Raw genomic sequence first — 16768 nt, 5'->3', positions numbered from 1 at the left:
ATTATCTTTCAACATTAAATAAAATGTCTTTGGGAAAAGACAGCATTTAGAAAAGTATTCAGATCCAATGGACAAGCATACAAAGGTACAAAGCATTTCACATAGTATAGAAGCCAGTTTTCAGCCCTCAGTGCCTGAGAAAATTTTCTTTCTGTTACAGGTCAAGGAAAAACATGATCTCTGAGTAAGGATACATTGAGTGATACACCTGGGAAGAGCTAATTTGGAGCTTCCTGGCCTTTACTGTCTCCAGAAAACTACTATTAAGAGCCCTGTATCTTTGCTGGGGCCAGATTACATTTCATCATCTGCCAAAGAATGGATGGAAGGAGATGCCTGGTTTGCAAGCAGGCAAATAACATGACATGAGATTAGCCTGAGTAATAACCCATGTGGTGGCAAAATCTTTTTTTTTGTTGGACAAGAAAAGCTGACAGCTACAGAACTCAATCATACAACAGTACTCAATACTATCAAAATCACTACTTCGCAATTAAGTAAATGCAAGAAACAAAAGGCAAATGATCAAACATATACTTTTTTGCAGCTATTTGATACTGCAACAGTTGTGCATCACAAAAAAAAAAGTGTAGTAAATAACTTTCCAGAGAGAATGGATTACTTTTTAAAAGGGGACTAAAAGTATTTAAAATACTAATACATCAAATATTTATAACATTTTAATTTAAATATTTTAAATCATCATCATCATAAAAAATAATTCTTTGAAACAGAATAGTGTTCTCAGATTACTGCTCACCAAAATCACGCTATATACAACATTTCTCTCACCATTTACTTCACCATAATTAAGTACAGAAGAGAGGGTGGGGGAAAGATTAGATCATAGAAAAAAACAGAAATAGAGAGGAATGACTTCAAAAAATAACACCTTGGAGCCCTAATGGCATCATGACAGAAAGAAGAAAAAGTATTGTTTAGAAGCATATCACTATTAAAATCAAATGCCAAAAGAAAAATAGCTTTAAGGCAATTTGTATGTGCAAATAATTAGCATCTGCAGATCTTAGGTCATTAATTTCTGTCATGGTTTAACCCCAGCCAGCAACTAAGCACCACACAGCCACTCGCTCACTCCCCCCTCCCTGGTGGGATGGGGGAGAGAATCGGAAGAGTAAAAGGGAGACAACTCGTGGGTTGAGATAAGAACAGTTTAATAATTGAAATAAAGTAAAAGAGTAGTAATAAGAATAAGAATAAGAATAAGAATAAGAATAAGAATAAGAATAAGAATAAGAATAAGATACAAAGAAAGTGATGCACGATGCAATTGCTCACCACCCACTGACCAATGCCCGGCCTGTCCCCAAGCAGCGATCACTGCCCCCCGGCCAGCTCCCCCCAGTTTATATACTGAGCATGACGTCATTACAGTATGAAATAGCCCTTTGGCCAGTCTGGGTCAGCTGTCCTGGCTGTGCCCCCTCCCAGCTTCTTGTGCACCTGGCAGGGCATGGGAACCTGAAAAGTCCCTGACTAGTGTGAGCGCTACTTAGCAACAACTAAAACATCAGTGTGTTATCAACATTATTCTCATCCTAAATCCAAACCACAGCACTATACCAGCTACTAGGAAGAAAATTAACTCTATCCCAGCCGAAACCAGGAAATTTTTTCAGCACTATATTAAAAAACCAAGGCTGGTTAAAAAAAATTCAATTTAAAAAAGAATATATACAGATGTTGCCACTGATAATATTTCTATATTGCTAAGTTTCTGTTAAATTGAAAGCAATTTTCTGTTAAATCAAATACTTCTACTGAGAAAACACATCTAGAAATTATGAACAAAATACACTGAAATATAGTAACCATAATTACTAATACATAGAATGCTACCGATCCATCTAAGACAGAGAGCGTGCAGTGAATATGACAAAGGGTATAGCTGGGACATCAATCATGAGTTAGAATGATGGTCTTTCAGAAATGAATGTGCACATGATTTACTGAAAAAAATTCAAAAATTTTTCTGTCCTTCTATACAGTACACAAAAGTTTTTCTAACAAAAGAATAACTGAAGCTTCAGTTCTGCAAACACAGACATACAGTACTTTTTCCACATACAGAGCTACTATTTTGTTAGGAGTACAAATGAGAATCACATTATCTACAATGTTCAGATGTAGAACAAAGGAGAACTACGTACCTATGCAGAGGAAAGAATGAAACGTGAGTAGACTACTATGAATACATTTATATTATTTCCTTAAAATACTTAGTTCCAAAAATCTTAAATAGCTGTGATGTTTTCATATTCATAGCATTCCTCTAAACTTCTGTTATAAACCCATTTTTTTGTTAAACATCAGCTAATGTTTATCTCCATAAATTTACTAGTTTTCATACAAGACAAGGCTTCAAGCTGGAAATATACTTACACAGACTCAGTATCTTTTTCTTTTTTCATTATTCCTGATAAACCAAAAGGCTTCCTCTTCCGTGGTTTTATCCCTATGGAACAAACACTTTTCATTTAAAGATCAAAGAGATGAGTATATATTTAGCAATGATGTCAAACACTGGTGCATACCAATGCCAATACCTTTTAAATGTTGCCATAACAACTGATACAAAAATCTAATAGTGGAGGCAGGTATGGAGCCAAACTAAGGGAACACAAGAACAAACTAAAGGAACATTATTCCAATATGTTGTTCAGCAACACAATGTGCTGGTTTTGGCTGGGATAGAGTTAAATCTTCACAGTAGCTAGTATGGAGCTATGTTTTGGATTTGTGCTGGAAACAGTGTTGATAACATAGGGATGTTTTAGTTACTGCTGAGCAGTGCTTACACAGAGTCAAGGCCTTTTCTGCTCCTCACCCCACCCCACCACTGAGCAGGCTAGGGCTGCACAAGAAGTTGGGAGGGGACACAGCTGGGACAGCTGACCCCAACTGACCAAAGGGATATCCCAGACCATATGACGTCATGCTCAGCAATAAAAGCTGAGGGAAGGAGGAGGAAGGGGGGACATTGGGAGTGATGGCGTTTGTCTCCCCAGGTAACTGTTATGCATGATGGAGCCCTGGTTTCCTGGAAATGGCTGAACACCTGCCTGCCGATGGGAAGTAGTGAAGGAATTCCTTGTTTTGCTTTGCTTGCGTGCGCGACTTTTGCTTTCCCTATTAAAACTGTCTCAACCCATGAGTTTTCTCACTTTTACCCTTCCAATTCTCTTCCCCCATCCCACAGCGAGTGGCTGTGTGGTGCTTAGCTGCCTACCAGGGTTAAACCATATCAGCTTCATACAAAAAAAAAAAAAAATTAAAATATGGTTCAAGCAACACATTAATAACATAAGTCTTTATAAAACTGATCTGCATTGTACATCCAACTCTCCAAGCTGGGTATGCTAGACTGTCACTTATTTTATAGGAGATGGGTACACTGCCAGTTTCTGCTCACAGAAACTCAACAGGAGCTATTGCTCCAGCCGATCCTGAATAGCCAATGCACTTGGATCAGAAACTGAACCCTGTCTCTCTCAGCTACTGCAGTTCAACACCCTGTTCTTATTTCCCTGCATGTTCCCAGTAGCTGCAAGCCCCCGTCTCTCCTAAAAAGTAGGATTTTGTTCCTGTAAAAACAAGAACATCTCTTGGCTTCCCAGCTGATGCCGAGTTCATGATTTCCCAGTGCTGTAGCCAGCTCTAATGCTGGCTCCCACCGAGTCTGGAGCCATACCTCCCCTGTCTTCCCTGTTTTCAGCACTGGATATATATAGCTTTAGTACAGAAAAAAAGTTTGCTTTCATACCCATTTAATGTACTAAAATTAAAGTACATTTAAATATTCCATCAGAAACTGTCATGTCTGCTTCTCTCCCCAATTTTTGCTGAATCAAAGTAGACTGCCAAGCTTTAAACAAAATGACCAAGTGCAAGCATCTGATCCAACTAGTCTACAGTTTTGTTTTGATGTAAGATACTACCTACAGGAAGCTTTTGAGCAAAATGTTGGAAATAATTTGGTTTCCAAAATTTAACAACTGACAATTCAAGCACATCATTAAAAAAACCCACTGTATTCCCCTTTACAGAAATACATTACACAGCACATAAGGAATCTCTTCACTTTTAGAAATTTTCAGGGTCAAATAACTCAAAACTTCTCACAAATCAGGTAGCTATATACTCAGCCATATCTTATATTTTAATAGAGACAGTAATTGCTCCAAAATTATTTTAAATGCTAGTCTGGGATTTATTTCCTTTCTGTGCTTTATCCAGCCCAAAACAATGACAAATGGATTATGAGAGTAGTTTCTAAACATGGATCTTCTCTGCTTCAGTCAAAAAAGATTTTAAGTCTCAGCTGCAATCTTGGCAACTTAAAAGTTGACGGCTGCTATAGCTATACTGTCAACTCCTCTGTCCCAAAAGTAATATATAGCTTATATAGTTCTTAACCACTTAAAACAATCCCCTAAGCAAAATAAGCTACACCAACAAAGGAAGGCTTTGCAACCATAACACTGCATTACAATTGCTATAACTAACATGGCAACAATGGAAAGAGCCAGGGCCATGTTTTGACACTTGTAAATTAAGTTACACAGTCATAAGTGAACCAAATCCAAACCTCTGCAAAGACAGGGTCTTAGCCAAAGTATATTTATAAGAAACATTAAAATTCTCTGACCATCATGCATTAGGCTTATAAAGTATTGTAGGTCTCATTTTCATAGAAGTTTGTTTCTCAGAAGAAAAACAGCTTTTTGGTCTATTGGAATACTTTAAAGTTATACAAATTCACATGTGAATATCCTTCTCTCCTCAGTTTCAGGTCCTATACACAGGATTGTTAGGTAAATAACTGCTACAACAACTCACCTTCAGCTGCGCTGGATGTGTTACATTCTTCAAATTCAATAGGGCCTTAAAGAAATGACAATTAAGATAAACATTAGGTTAAATTTCAAATGAAAGGCCAAACCCTAAGATAGTTTAACCCTAAGATAGTTTAACAACTATTAATATTTCCTGAAAATACTAAGTAATCTAATTAAAAATTTAGGTGGTAACTGAAAACCACAATTACTTTGCCAATGGTCAAACAGATTGCAAAATCATACATGTACAGCAAATCATTAAATATTTTCACTCTGTCATACTGAAAAATTAAAATACTAGTGCACACTGTCTAAATACAATTTAATTGCCTATGTTATTACAACCACGTGAAACATTTCTAATTTGTTTACTCTTCTCATTCAAAATTGCATCTATAATATATTATCAGTGTAAGGCTTTCGATTTATCTTCTTGTAATGAACAAGAGCTATGAAAGAAAAATCAAAAAGGAAAAAAAACATAGCTATAGCCCTAATTTTGAGATTCACACTTTTTCTAACTCTGTATTGTTAGTTCCTCTGTTTCCTCTTCATAGCCAATTACCTGGACAGTTAAAAGTGATGTGCAGAATCTTAAACATAGCAATAAAGAAGATAAAAAGCTTTTAAAAAATCATTAAGAGTAAACAGGACAAAAAAGCAGAGAGCACTGGTTAAGTGCTGTATCTAAATAAATTCATTATTATGGCTTCCTGTTATAGTTGTGTGACGGATGCACTCGACTCCTTAACCAAACTAGCGATGGTTTGGTACAGGCTCCAAAGGAGGTAAAGGCCTGAGCTGTAGCCAGGCCGTGAACTCCTCTAGTTCCAATCTGTTCTCTGAAAACCCACAAAGGAGAAGAGCGACACAGTGAGCATCGATGCATATGAGCTTGGAACACTGATCATGCGATTGACACATGAATAGCAGGTGGCTTTTCCAAGACTCATTTATCAAGGAACAAAGAAGGTTGTGGGTACAAGGAGTCTCCTGCATACCTTTCCCATCACATGTAATTTGACTACGAGCCAACCATTTTATTCCATAAATATGACAGCCTAAGCAAGCCACCTTTGAGCTCTCCCTGCTAGGCAGCGTGGCTGCATGGCAGTGATCCCCCCTTGAGCTGGGACACCTCTCAAGGTTGCTCCTCGAGGCAGAGAGTCCTCTTACCAACTGCAGGTCTTTGGTAAGCAACCAATATCATGCATAACCTTGTATTATAGTGCACTAAGATCTTGTCTTGGTAACTTTGATTCATTGTTATATCCTTTGTGCAGTACAGTTATAGAGTGAACCTTGCCAACTTTGTTAAGTTGCACTTTTACAACATCATATTTCAATAAAACCACTTTTGCTGATACCTTTGACAGTGGTTCTTTAAGTGGTCTAAATCACCCATTCGTGACAAATTGGTGTAGTCAGCAGAATCCTAAATCAGGATTCACAACAAGTTGACACAAGGTAACAGTCAGTTATCATTGCAAAGGGCAGTCCTAACCCTCATTCTTTCAATCTGGCTAGGTCTAGAATTTATTTAACCCTGCTGTGAGCCATTTTGGGGAGCAAACTTGCAGAAAAACAGTGATTTTCCATAAGACCTTGTTCAGGAAGTTAAAATGGCAGAATCACACCAGCACTTGTGCAAGTGCAAAGAAAGCAGAGAGCACATGCAAACAAGCACCATTACTTTCAGCCCCTACTAAGAATTAGCCCCTTGGCCCGTATTTGAAATGTTAACTTGCAACTGAACCAACAAAAGTAAAAACAAAAAGTTTAGCATGTTAGCACTGTGACACAGGGGTTACTACTTATCTTTCTGTAATCATTTTGAGGGAGTATACACAAGTTTATATATACACACATTAAAGATAAGACAGAGGAAAAAAACCCACAAAACTGTTCCCAATTCTATACTCTAAGGTAGCCAAATTCCCCCTCCCCATTGCACCTTATGCAACTATTTCAAGTGAGAGACTGAAATCTTGAAAATTTCAATTACAAGCAACTGGAAGTAAATAGATTGTGGAAACCTCAAATACAGAAACTACTTTCACTCCTGCCCCAAAAACCAAGAGCTGTGCAATTTTCAGGGTGTCTTCACATAAAATAAAAGGTGTACTTGCAAGCATTTTCCAGTGTTTTCACTTGTACTCTTTTCAAAATGAATATGTCATACTCTTAGTCTTAAAATAAGTAGCTGATATAAACAGATCTTAGATACAAGAAACATGGAGACTACAAGCTTCAGTTTGTTTTTAAATAGTACAACACAGCAAATCATTGTGCTGCAATTAGAGATGCCACAATGAAAGTACAAAATAATTTATCTGTGAATTACACAACTGGGATTAACTGCATGAATCAAATACAAATTAAGTACCTCAAATGGTTCTATTTGCAATGTAACCCCCAACATGTATATTTAACTCTTACAGTGTAAATCTGTGTTCAACTCAGTATAAACACTATTTTTTGATAGCATTTCTCAAACTGCAAATGAAAAAAATTATGCTTATGTCAAACAAATAGAAAGACAATTGAGAATCTGATGATGTAACTTGATACTCACTGATGTTAAACAAATTTAATTATTTTAGACATTAGATAAAATCTACCAGATATTTTCTTTGAAAATTTGCAGAGATCTAATGATTTTTTTTTAAAAAAAAAAGGTATGCTCAAAGTAATGACTTGTATTTATTGTAACTAAGACTGAGTCTGCAAAATTTTCCCTGCCAGTAAAAAAACCCTGGGTGCTTGTAAAACCAGCAGCAGGATGAGAATCTGGGAATAGAACCCATCAATATCCCATTTATCATAATGTAATTGTTTGGCCTCCAAATGAAGCTCTTGAGAGCAGAATATCAAAAGGCCAATCTCAAACGGCAGTCTTAAATGCCCTTTAAGTTTCAATTATTAAATAACTTCAAATGCAAGTCTAATTATTCAATATGACAAGACGAAATACAAATTCCTAACAGCGATCCCATTCTACTACATATTGTAAATACATGGACATTTTAAGCTGCTCTTCCAATCCCTTCTCCTTTGCTCTCCATTAAATTCACAGTAAAACAAAGTCAGCATACTCCACAAGTCATCAAATCTAGGTGTCTTACAAAACAAAAAGCAATAACAAAAATAACCCAGAAAAACTGATTCAGGGAACTGCAGATGTCTACATCCTCAAACTGATTTAATCAACATTTTATTTCAGGTATTTAAACTCTATTGTTCAAAATATATTGAGCAAAAAATACCATAAAACATAGAAGCTGAAGAACAAATCAATTACTTCTTCAGCACTACACTTCAGACAATGCATTTTTCATCAGTTTGCTAAGGATTGAACTACTTCTGTTTCTTGCTTCTACACATATTCCCATTTGGCCAGGAAAAAAACAAAAGCCAAACCAACCATAAACACTCATCCCCAAAACAAAAACAGAAGGAAAAAACTGTAAACAACAGAGACTTAAACATATTTTTAGAGCAAAACAATATTCAAGCTTTTTCAGAATACCGTCTTTTTCTTTACCCTTCCCAGCTACTAAGACTGATCCCCAGACTTTTAAGACTTTTACACTAATGATTAAAATATATAAATATTCAAGGCTCAAGTAAAACTCATCCTTATTTCAGATTAGTATCTTTAACCTTCACTTCTAACACAAGCAGAAAGCAAAGATTTTCTGTAACAGCACCAAGTTTCTGTATTTTGTCCATTACACTTGCCTAACACTTCTCTTTGAGGGTGTTTTTTTTACAGCTTGATAAGAGACAAACACTCATGCTTAGTACTGAAACACACACAGATATGATGATCAGATTAGTATTTTCAATTTGATTTAACAGAAGCCAGCTTACCCCCTCGCTCTTGCAACAATGTATTCTTTTCTCATAGGGAAGACTATAAAACACAATCTGAAAAACCCAGTTACTGAAGAATTGGCAGAGATAGTAATGAGATGGAAGCTGCGCAAAAAATTTCAGTAAGCAGGTCCCACTTTTCTCTATGAAGTTAACTTGGAAATTTTAAATACACTTTCTTCTTAATGATACCTATTAGCTTATTTTATGCTTCACCAAAATGGGCAGAGTTAATAGACAAGTCCCTTCTCCCCACACGCTCACTCTCCTTCCCCTGCATCTACTAGCTGCTTTACTGCAAGAAAGATAAATAACCATGAAAAAAGCATTCTCTTACAACAAATTGTGTGATTCAGTTAAAATTCTAAAGCATCTTTTGATCCTAACTTATTTTTCCTACTTAATTCAAATTAAGGGCCTTTCATCCTTTGGAATCCTAGAAGTTTAAGGTGCTAGTGGCTGTTGCTAATGAATCCACGAACACTAAAAAAATTAAGTTTAGCATTTTCCTCCAATCCCCAAAGATGTTTGCTGTTTTTCTAAAATTTGTATTTAACCCACCCCCACCAATACAATACATGCTGCACTATTTGCTTGTAGCAAAGGCAAATTCACACATTTTGCCCTTTTGAGCAGAACAGAGTGAAATTTGTAGTAGTTCTTAATTTTCCTGAGAGTTTTGTTCTGTAACTTCAGATCTCCCAACAGTTCTGTTTCCTATATGCCTGCTGAGAGCACCACATTTTTGTCTGGGGAGTAGAATTTTTAAACCAAAAAAACCATTTCAGAAATATACATTTTCTGTGGCACTCTATGGTGAACCAATTTAGAAAACAGGATAGCTGTGATGAGCTTTTGGTAGCCCACATAATAGCTGGAGTCTCCCACAGGCAAATGGCTTTGTGCCCAAAGAGGTAACTTCTGGCCCAGCCAGAAGTGTGTCCTGTGACCACATTGTCTCCCACTAGAATCAGCTGCAGTCTCCTAGCCAGCCAAAAGGCCTTAGGCACACACATTGCTGTGGAAGCATACCATCAATAAGGAATTTGGATGCTTGCTCAAGAAATTCCCCTGCACTGTCCACTGTACTTGCACATCTGTAAACAAAAACATCTGCACTATCATTGAAAAAAAACAAAACACAACAAAACAAACCCAAATCTCAAAAATCTTTCTTCTCTGAACCACTAATATAATCTATCTTTCTGCTTCCTGCTTCCTCAATCATTAGACGATACAGTCAAAAACTCCCAGTGGGTTGGCATTAATGGAGATTGCCAAACAGGTATAATATATAGATGCAAGTCAAAGCATGCAAACTCATGTGCTGGTATCACAATAACTTTCATAACAGTTACATGGAGATTTTAATGTAGATGCACTACCTCTTCACTATGAGGCAGAAAAGTTTTCTTAACAGACTTATGCTCAATGACTGAAGTATAGACAAAGGGTTAACTCCAACAAGGATTTCAGGAAGAATCTGGAAGATTAATTTAACTGCACTGATACTTTTGTTTACAGAACCTCATGCTGCATAGTCTAACCACCAAAATTTCTGAAGCAAGTACACAGATTCACTGTCCATTGCAATGTCCAAAGAAAGAAAAGCAGTTGTTTCACATTTAAGAGGTATTGCTGATGATGGGGACTGAAGTCATTCCCTGAAGTAGTCTCTAGAGTCCCTGCCACATCATAGCCCAAAGCACCAAAAAGGACCATCTAAATGTTGCCACACTGCAATAAATAATAATAATAATAGTAATCATCACATCATCATCATCATCTGCAGTACTACAGTCAAAGCATTGAGATTTCCTTTGTTCGTTCTTGTAAAAGACAAGAAAACAATGTGAATTGAGAAGGAAGCCTTTTCTCAAGCTTTCATATGAACGCAAAATAAAAGCAAATATTAGAACTAAAGCAGAACTGTGAAAATCAAAAATTTTAAGACACTTATTGGGGTAAGTAAAAAGTAATAGCTGAGATCTGGTCCAACCCTTGCAAAAGTCTCTGAATTAATGTTCTGTTGTGTTAAGCATGGATAGTTTCAGGCTCAAGATAACTTTTACAGTCTGGTCTGCCTGTTGTTACATTGAGCTATAGAATGGTAACTCTATGGCTTAAATACCTCAAATATCGGTACATAGACTTGAAAGAAGTATTTGATATGGTACACACGCAGGACAGAAAAAAATAATATAGTGTGTAAATGAAGGTTAGCCTTTATAACAGAAAGAGATATGAATATCTAGTGGGATTTCAGTCACTCAAGGATACATAGCTAGCTAGCAGGATGCTAACGAGAGTTTAGTATTCTACAAAGGAAGCAGGCCTCAAAAATCAGCTAGCTCCTCTAATTGTATATAAAAATTCCCACCAAGCGCCATCCTAAAACATTTTCCAAGGCAAGCTGCTGCAGTTCACAGCATTCTACCAGTTGGGACAGATACGGACATGAAGAAAAGGCAAATGGATGATGGTTTTATGTCTATAATGGAAGCAGACAGCTGCTATTTGACAAGAGACTGAAGCAAATAAATCAGAAGTGGGGCAGTTGTTAGGCTTTTGAAAATGAGGAAGCTTTGGTTTGCCAGAACATAAGAGGGGAAAGGTAATTAGAATAAATGGACAATTTTGATTTTAATTAATCTAACAACATACAATAAGTGACACTGGCATAAAATAAGCAACAGAGTCTGCAGCTCAGGATGCATCTCAGACTGTGAGAAAATATATATACTGTTTTTCTTGTTACAAGAGGCATGTGAGTATGTGGACTTTCATGACACTAAAAGGCAAAGTGGATGGCTAGCAATAAGGAGATACTGATCTTATTCAAAGATGAATGAAGAAAATGTAATTACACTGATACAATTGCACTCTTAATTATAATACAGTACCTACTACATATTTAGCCCACATCTATGGGAACAGTATTTTCAGAGTACACGTGAGGCAACTACAGAAGAGGGTTTATAAATAAAAACATTACACCTGCTACTTAATTTATCTACAAAGTGACACTAATTGTCTTGAAGACAGTAAAGTTCTTTGTCAACTACCTTGAAAACAGTTACAAAACCTATCTCTAGTATACTGTGAGGGAGTCATTGGGAAGATAAAGGTTTTGCTAAGGTCAAAAGAATAAAATAATTTGCACTTTCCTCAATGGAGGGAAAAAAGTTTTATTGTTTGGATTCTTAAACAAACAAGGCAAATACAAAAGCCAACTACTATTACTAGGAAGAAAAGCATAATATTATGTCATAACCTGAAAAAGAGCCCCCAGTAAGTATATCAATGAACTGGAAAAATCCTGCCCAGCTAAGAAGGTAAACAAATCAAAAAGTCAACAAATCAACTAAAAACTGTTTTACATTTGTATCTGCTTTTGGAAACTGTCTCCTTTCTAGTTTAAGGGGGGTATGTATGACAGAAAAATATTATCCCACCCAAGCATATATTTTTATTAACTACATTTAATTTTCAATAACTGGAAACACTCAAGCACTCAAAAAAAATTCTGCCCTTCCCCCCCATCCCAAGGAATCTATTTACACACACGCATGCACACATATAAACATTAACATATCTGTTTCAAGCAAAAGCTTTTAAAAAAAAATCCATAAATCTGTACTTGTAGTTAAAAATATAACAACAAACCATATTTTTGTTTTTGATAAAAACAAAAGTTTGTCTCTGAATGTAAATCATGCATGAAAGGAGGACAATTTTTTTTAAAACTGCATATGCTTCACATGCTGCTTCAAATGGCAAAAGTCTGTGTGCCTGGCTCAGTGCCGGTTGACAGCTCAGCTGGATATCAATGCACGTTCTGCCCCCCCTCCTTGCAGCGTGTCACTTCTGAATTGTTTCCGCAGTAGAAAGTTTATTAAACCTTTCTCTCAAATTCAGTGGACCAACCATCATTCTGCTATTTAATCATAGCAGAACAGGTCATTTTTCTGACAGCACAAAGGCCAGACAGCAATTCCTAATGAACAGGCTTGATATACAAGTGGAATTTCAACTGGTTTAGCCTCAATTAATTCTGCTGTCAAAACAAATGACTGCTTTTACCATTTAGATGTTAAGCTGCGTTACAAAGGTCAATTTTGTAAGTACACAAACACATGAGCAATCTTTTTCTTGCTATCATCTGATCCTGTTTCATGTTTATCAAAAATTTTCAAGCTTTCAAATTTAGAAACTAGGAAACCAAAATATATTTTCTCAACATTACTGTTTCTAACACCAACTTCCCATTTTTACTGCCTGTTCAAGAGAGAGAAGTGTTTTTCTAAAAAGATAAGGAGAATTTAATTTTTCCCTGGAAAAAGACTTCTTTTATTCTAGAATTAAAAAAGAAGAAACAAAACCAAATTCAAGCATAGCTTATCTGTAGGAATGCAGAATAAAGATGAATGTCTACTATCATCTTTGAGGTAAATAACATATTTATGGTATATTTATCATGCTAGTACCAGACTGCGTCAAGAAAATATTAGTTCGTGGATTCGGTCAGCACTACTTCACCAAAAAGATGATAAGGGACAAAAAATATAACAACTGGCCTGATAACAGGCCAATCTGAGGGGAAAATATTAACATAACACTGGTAAAATTGTATCCTTAACTCTAATTCTACAAATACACAGTTCCACTACAATAATCATGGAATTTCTGACTACTTTTTGTTACATCCTCAGGCTTATATATCAGCCTAGCTGATATATAGCCTCTAGAGATGCTTAAGACTTGACCAAATCCTCCTGTTTTTTAAATTCATGTTGAAAAAAGAAAACTATAGTATGGTGATAGTACTCCTTTTGAAAAAGAAAAGATAGAGGTGATAGTGGCAGCATAAATAACTACAATTATCAGTAGCAACATGTGTAGCACTTCCAAGAAAAGTCTTTTTTTAGATGAAATTAACACACAAAGAGAGCATCCACTAAACAAGCAATCAGTTCTAACCCTGATTCTGTTACTAGGCTTCTGGCCCTGCACTCAGTTCACTAGATCAAAGGAAACATTATTCATCTCAGGCTCTTCAGGTACTGTGGGTACAAGCTCTGTGAATACAGCAAGCATGCTACTCTCAAGGGGCAGTATTTCCCTGTGGCTTAGGGAAAAACAAAGTAGAAAAGGATCATAATCTGAGTAGCTTGAAAATAATTATTATCAATTAAGATGTTTATCAGGAGCAGATTTTTTTTTCTCTAAAATAAAAAGGTGGCAAACACCTCCAGTTACAAAGAAAATCATTTTTATTGCTCAGATAACACAAGAATTTTCAACAAGAGACATTAAACACATACCCAAGGCAAAGTTTAAAGTTAAGAGATCCAATGAGCCTGCAACACCTGAACATGACAACAAACACTGGAAGTTTCAGTCGTAATTTATGAAAGCATGAGGTTTGTGAGCAGCAAAATTAACGTCAGCTAGGACACCAACCTGCAGAATGCTACGTTCTCAAAAGTCCCAACTGCCACATCACTCCCAGCCCCTTTCTCATTCTTTCCTACTCTTCTTTACACTTCAACTTCATCCCATATTTCCTTTCTGGCTGGATAAACAACAGGACATGAGATATAGCTGGTTTTGAACTGTCCACAGGCTAGGTGGCTGGCCAACATACACACATACATACAAACACATACTCAGCTGCCTGCTAACTCTCCAAATGAGTAACTCATATCATTACAACTGCCTTTCCCTTAAATGGCACAACTAATTCGGGTCCTTCTTCTCTACCTATCTCCTCATTTTTATAAAGTCTTTGCAATACTACTTTTCCGTCAAATTGGGTCAAAAGTAGCAAAGTTTTATGAAAGCTATATGGGTGGGTGCAGAAAAAATAGTAAGAAACAGCAGGACTGCATAAGCTTAGTCTATAAATATAAGTATCTGCAACAAACGACTCTGCCTGACTGTATGGTGTGTGATTCACCTGCTGAAGGCAGAACATGCAAGTATGCAGTGATGAAAGAAATGCACAGAGACATTCAAGTAGTTTTCTTCTTAAAGAAGAGTCAGCTAAGATTTTGGAACACTACACATTGTAAATACATTAAATTATAGCCCTTATAGTCTTTAAAGACTGCTTCAAAGAATCACATCTTTGTAACAGTCACATATTGTCCTTGAAACCCAAGAGGGGTATGGTTTCTTACTGAAGTTCTGAATTTAAACCCATGAAATCTTTGGAGGTTAAAACCTTTAATGGGACCTGTTTCCTAAAGAAAAAAATACATTTTATAGTATCCAAATTTTTTTTCAGACAGAAAAATCTTTTTTCAGATAGGCAAAAGTCCTCTCCATGGGAATTATACATTTTCTTGCTTTGTAGCATTTTGAAAGTGCTTTCCTGTTGTACAGAAGATTCAGCTTGTGGGGAAAGGGTGAAAATAATACCTCTCCACCCCACCTGTAAAATGGGAAGTACTGATTAGAGTATAACAGTTTCCATACATGCACCACCAATAACCAAAAAAAGTCAATGTGAAATTCTTCCTGGTGTGCTTTTTCTGCAGCTCATGAGAAGTACATGAGACACTTCTTGGGGGGGGGAGTTGAACCCACAGAAATAACAAATGAGAGAAATGTTATTAAGGATTACCACAAAATCTCCCTTCCCCCCCGTTTATGCCCAAAGAGCTACTTGGAATCCAAGGCAGTATAGGTTTGACCTTGAAATATGTCTCACCATTTAAAGACACAAAATATGCATATTAATTTTTTGATCCTAGCATTTGACATTAAAAACATCTAAGCAACATAAGGTAAATGTGCCAGTATCCAAGTCAGTGGTTGCAAAAAGGACAAACATATGTGACAAGACCCCAATTTTCTACTCCTGTCTGATCTTTCTGAACCATGCTATCAAAAATTATATAGAATTACACCATCCTCTGGACTGTATCAGCTATGACAATAAAACAGAGAGGCACTCTGTGAAACTAAATTCCCAAGGCTTAGGAAGAAGTTTAATGCTAGTAACAGCATTTCTTATACCGTTTTTATAGAAACCCCCCTATCCCCAAAAAGGGCAACCGATAGAGAAAATTCTTCAAAACAAATCCATTTCAACATTACACAGAAAAAATTTAAATTACAAACGCTATTAATAAAAGACAGGAATTTGAAATTTTATTGTTATGGTTAAATTTGGGCTTAGGTACAAAGAATGCAAGTCTAAGAATCATTTAAGCCAAGCACTAGATAGAAAAGTGTATGTGCTAAACACATATACCTGTAAGAAAGCATCAAGAAATTTCCATTTTAGGCTTTTTGGTAATATTTAACAATTTCACGCATATGAAGTTAGACTGATAGCTAAACAAGATGGAAAATATCTGTGTAGCTAGCTCAATTAGCTACTGCTTCGACATTTAACTCTTTTCCTACCCCCATACTATTCAGGCAACAGGTCAAGGGGCACCCCACTGTACCTTCCATTGCCAAAATGCAGACAAATCGATAACCATCATTTAAAATGGAATTGCTGATGCAGAACGCCACCCAGGTGATCTATGACAACTAAGACGACAATAAAAAGATACCAAAGACAAAGCAGACAAGATCCTGCACTTCCTGAGAACCATCATGGACACACAAAGTAAAATATAAGTCTAGTGAGAATTCATTTTCAAATGCTGAAGTAAATATTCTTGTTCAAGAAAGAGTATGACATACAGACCTAGTTGACCCAGACAGTCAATTCACTGCAGAAGCTGTCCAATGGTAGTTTGCCCTGATATAAAGTACTACCACACTACAGTATTATGGTCAATGAAATTATGAGTTAATTAGGAGCGGGACCCTGTGCAGCACAATTCAGTGACCAATATAAGAATACTATATGTACAGTTTAGGATTTATTTCAATTTTATTAGAAAAGTAGAATATGAGACAAGATACAAGGTTTTGAGTTTGTTTTTAAGTCCAACTTTAGCTTTCTGTGTTTGCTTTCCCTAGTTTAAAACCCCATTTTTCCTCTAAAAGCTTGTTACAAAAATAAAGAC

The 16768-nt window shown here is 36.3% G+C and overlaps 1 protein-coding gene across 1 annotated transcript in view; it reads right to left on the bottom strand.

The window, feature by feature from the left end:
* LOC104021663 (F-BAR domain only protein 2) overlaps positions 1-16768 on the bottom strand; it is a 105168-nt gene that overhangs the window by 53178 nt on the left and 35222 nt on the right. Inside the window, exons 9-10 of the mRNA XM_087770798.1 lie at positions 4861-4905; positions 2404-2476 (exon numbers count right to left, since the gene is read on the bottom strand). Coding sequence (XP_087626924.1) covers positions 2404-2476; positions 4861-4905 — 118 coding nt within the window. The remainder of the gene's footprint in view (positions 1-2403; positions 2477-4860; positions 4906-16768) is intronic.

This window comes from Nipponia nippon, unplaced genomic scaffold (assembly GCF_047370975.1).
Source record: "Nipponia nippon isolate SJK-2023a ecotype South Korea unplaced genomic scaffold, ASM4737097v1 scaffold_33, whole genome shotgun sequence".
Taxonomy (NCBI): Eukaryota; Metazoa; Chordata; class Aves; order Pelecaniformes; family Threskiornithidae; genus Nipponia; species Nipponia nippon.
This window is presented reverse-complemented; position numbering and strand designations above follow the sequence as displayed.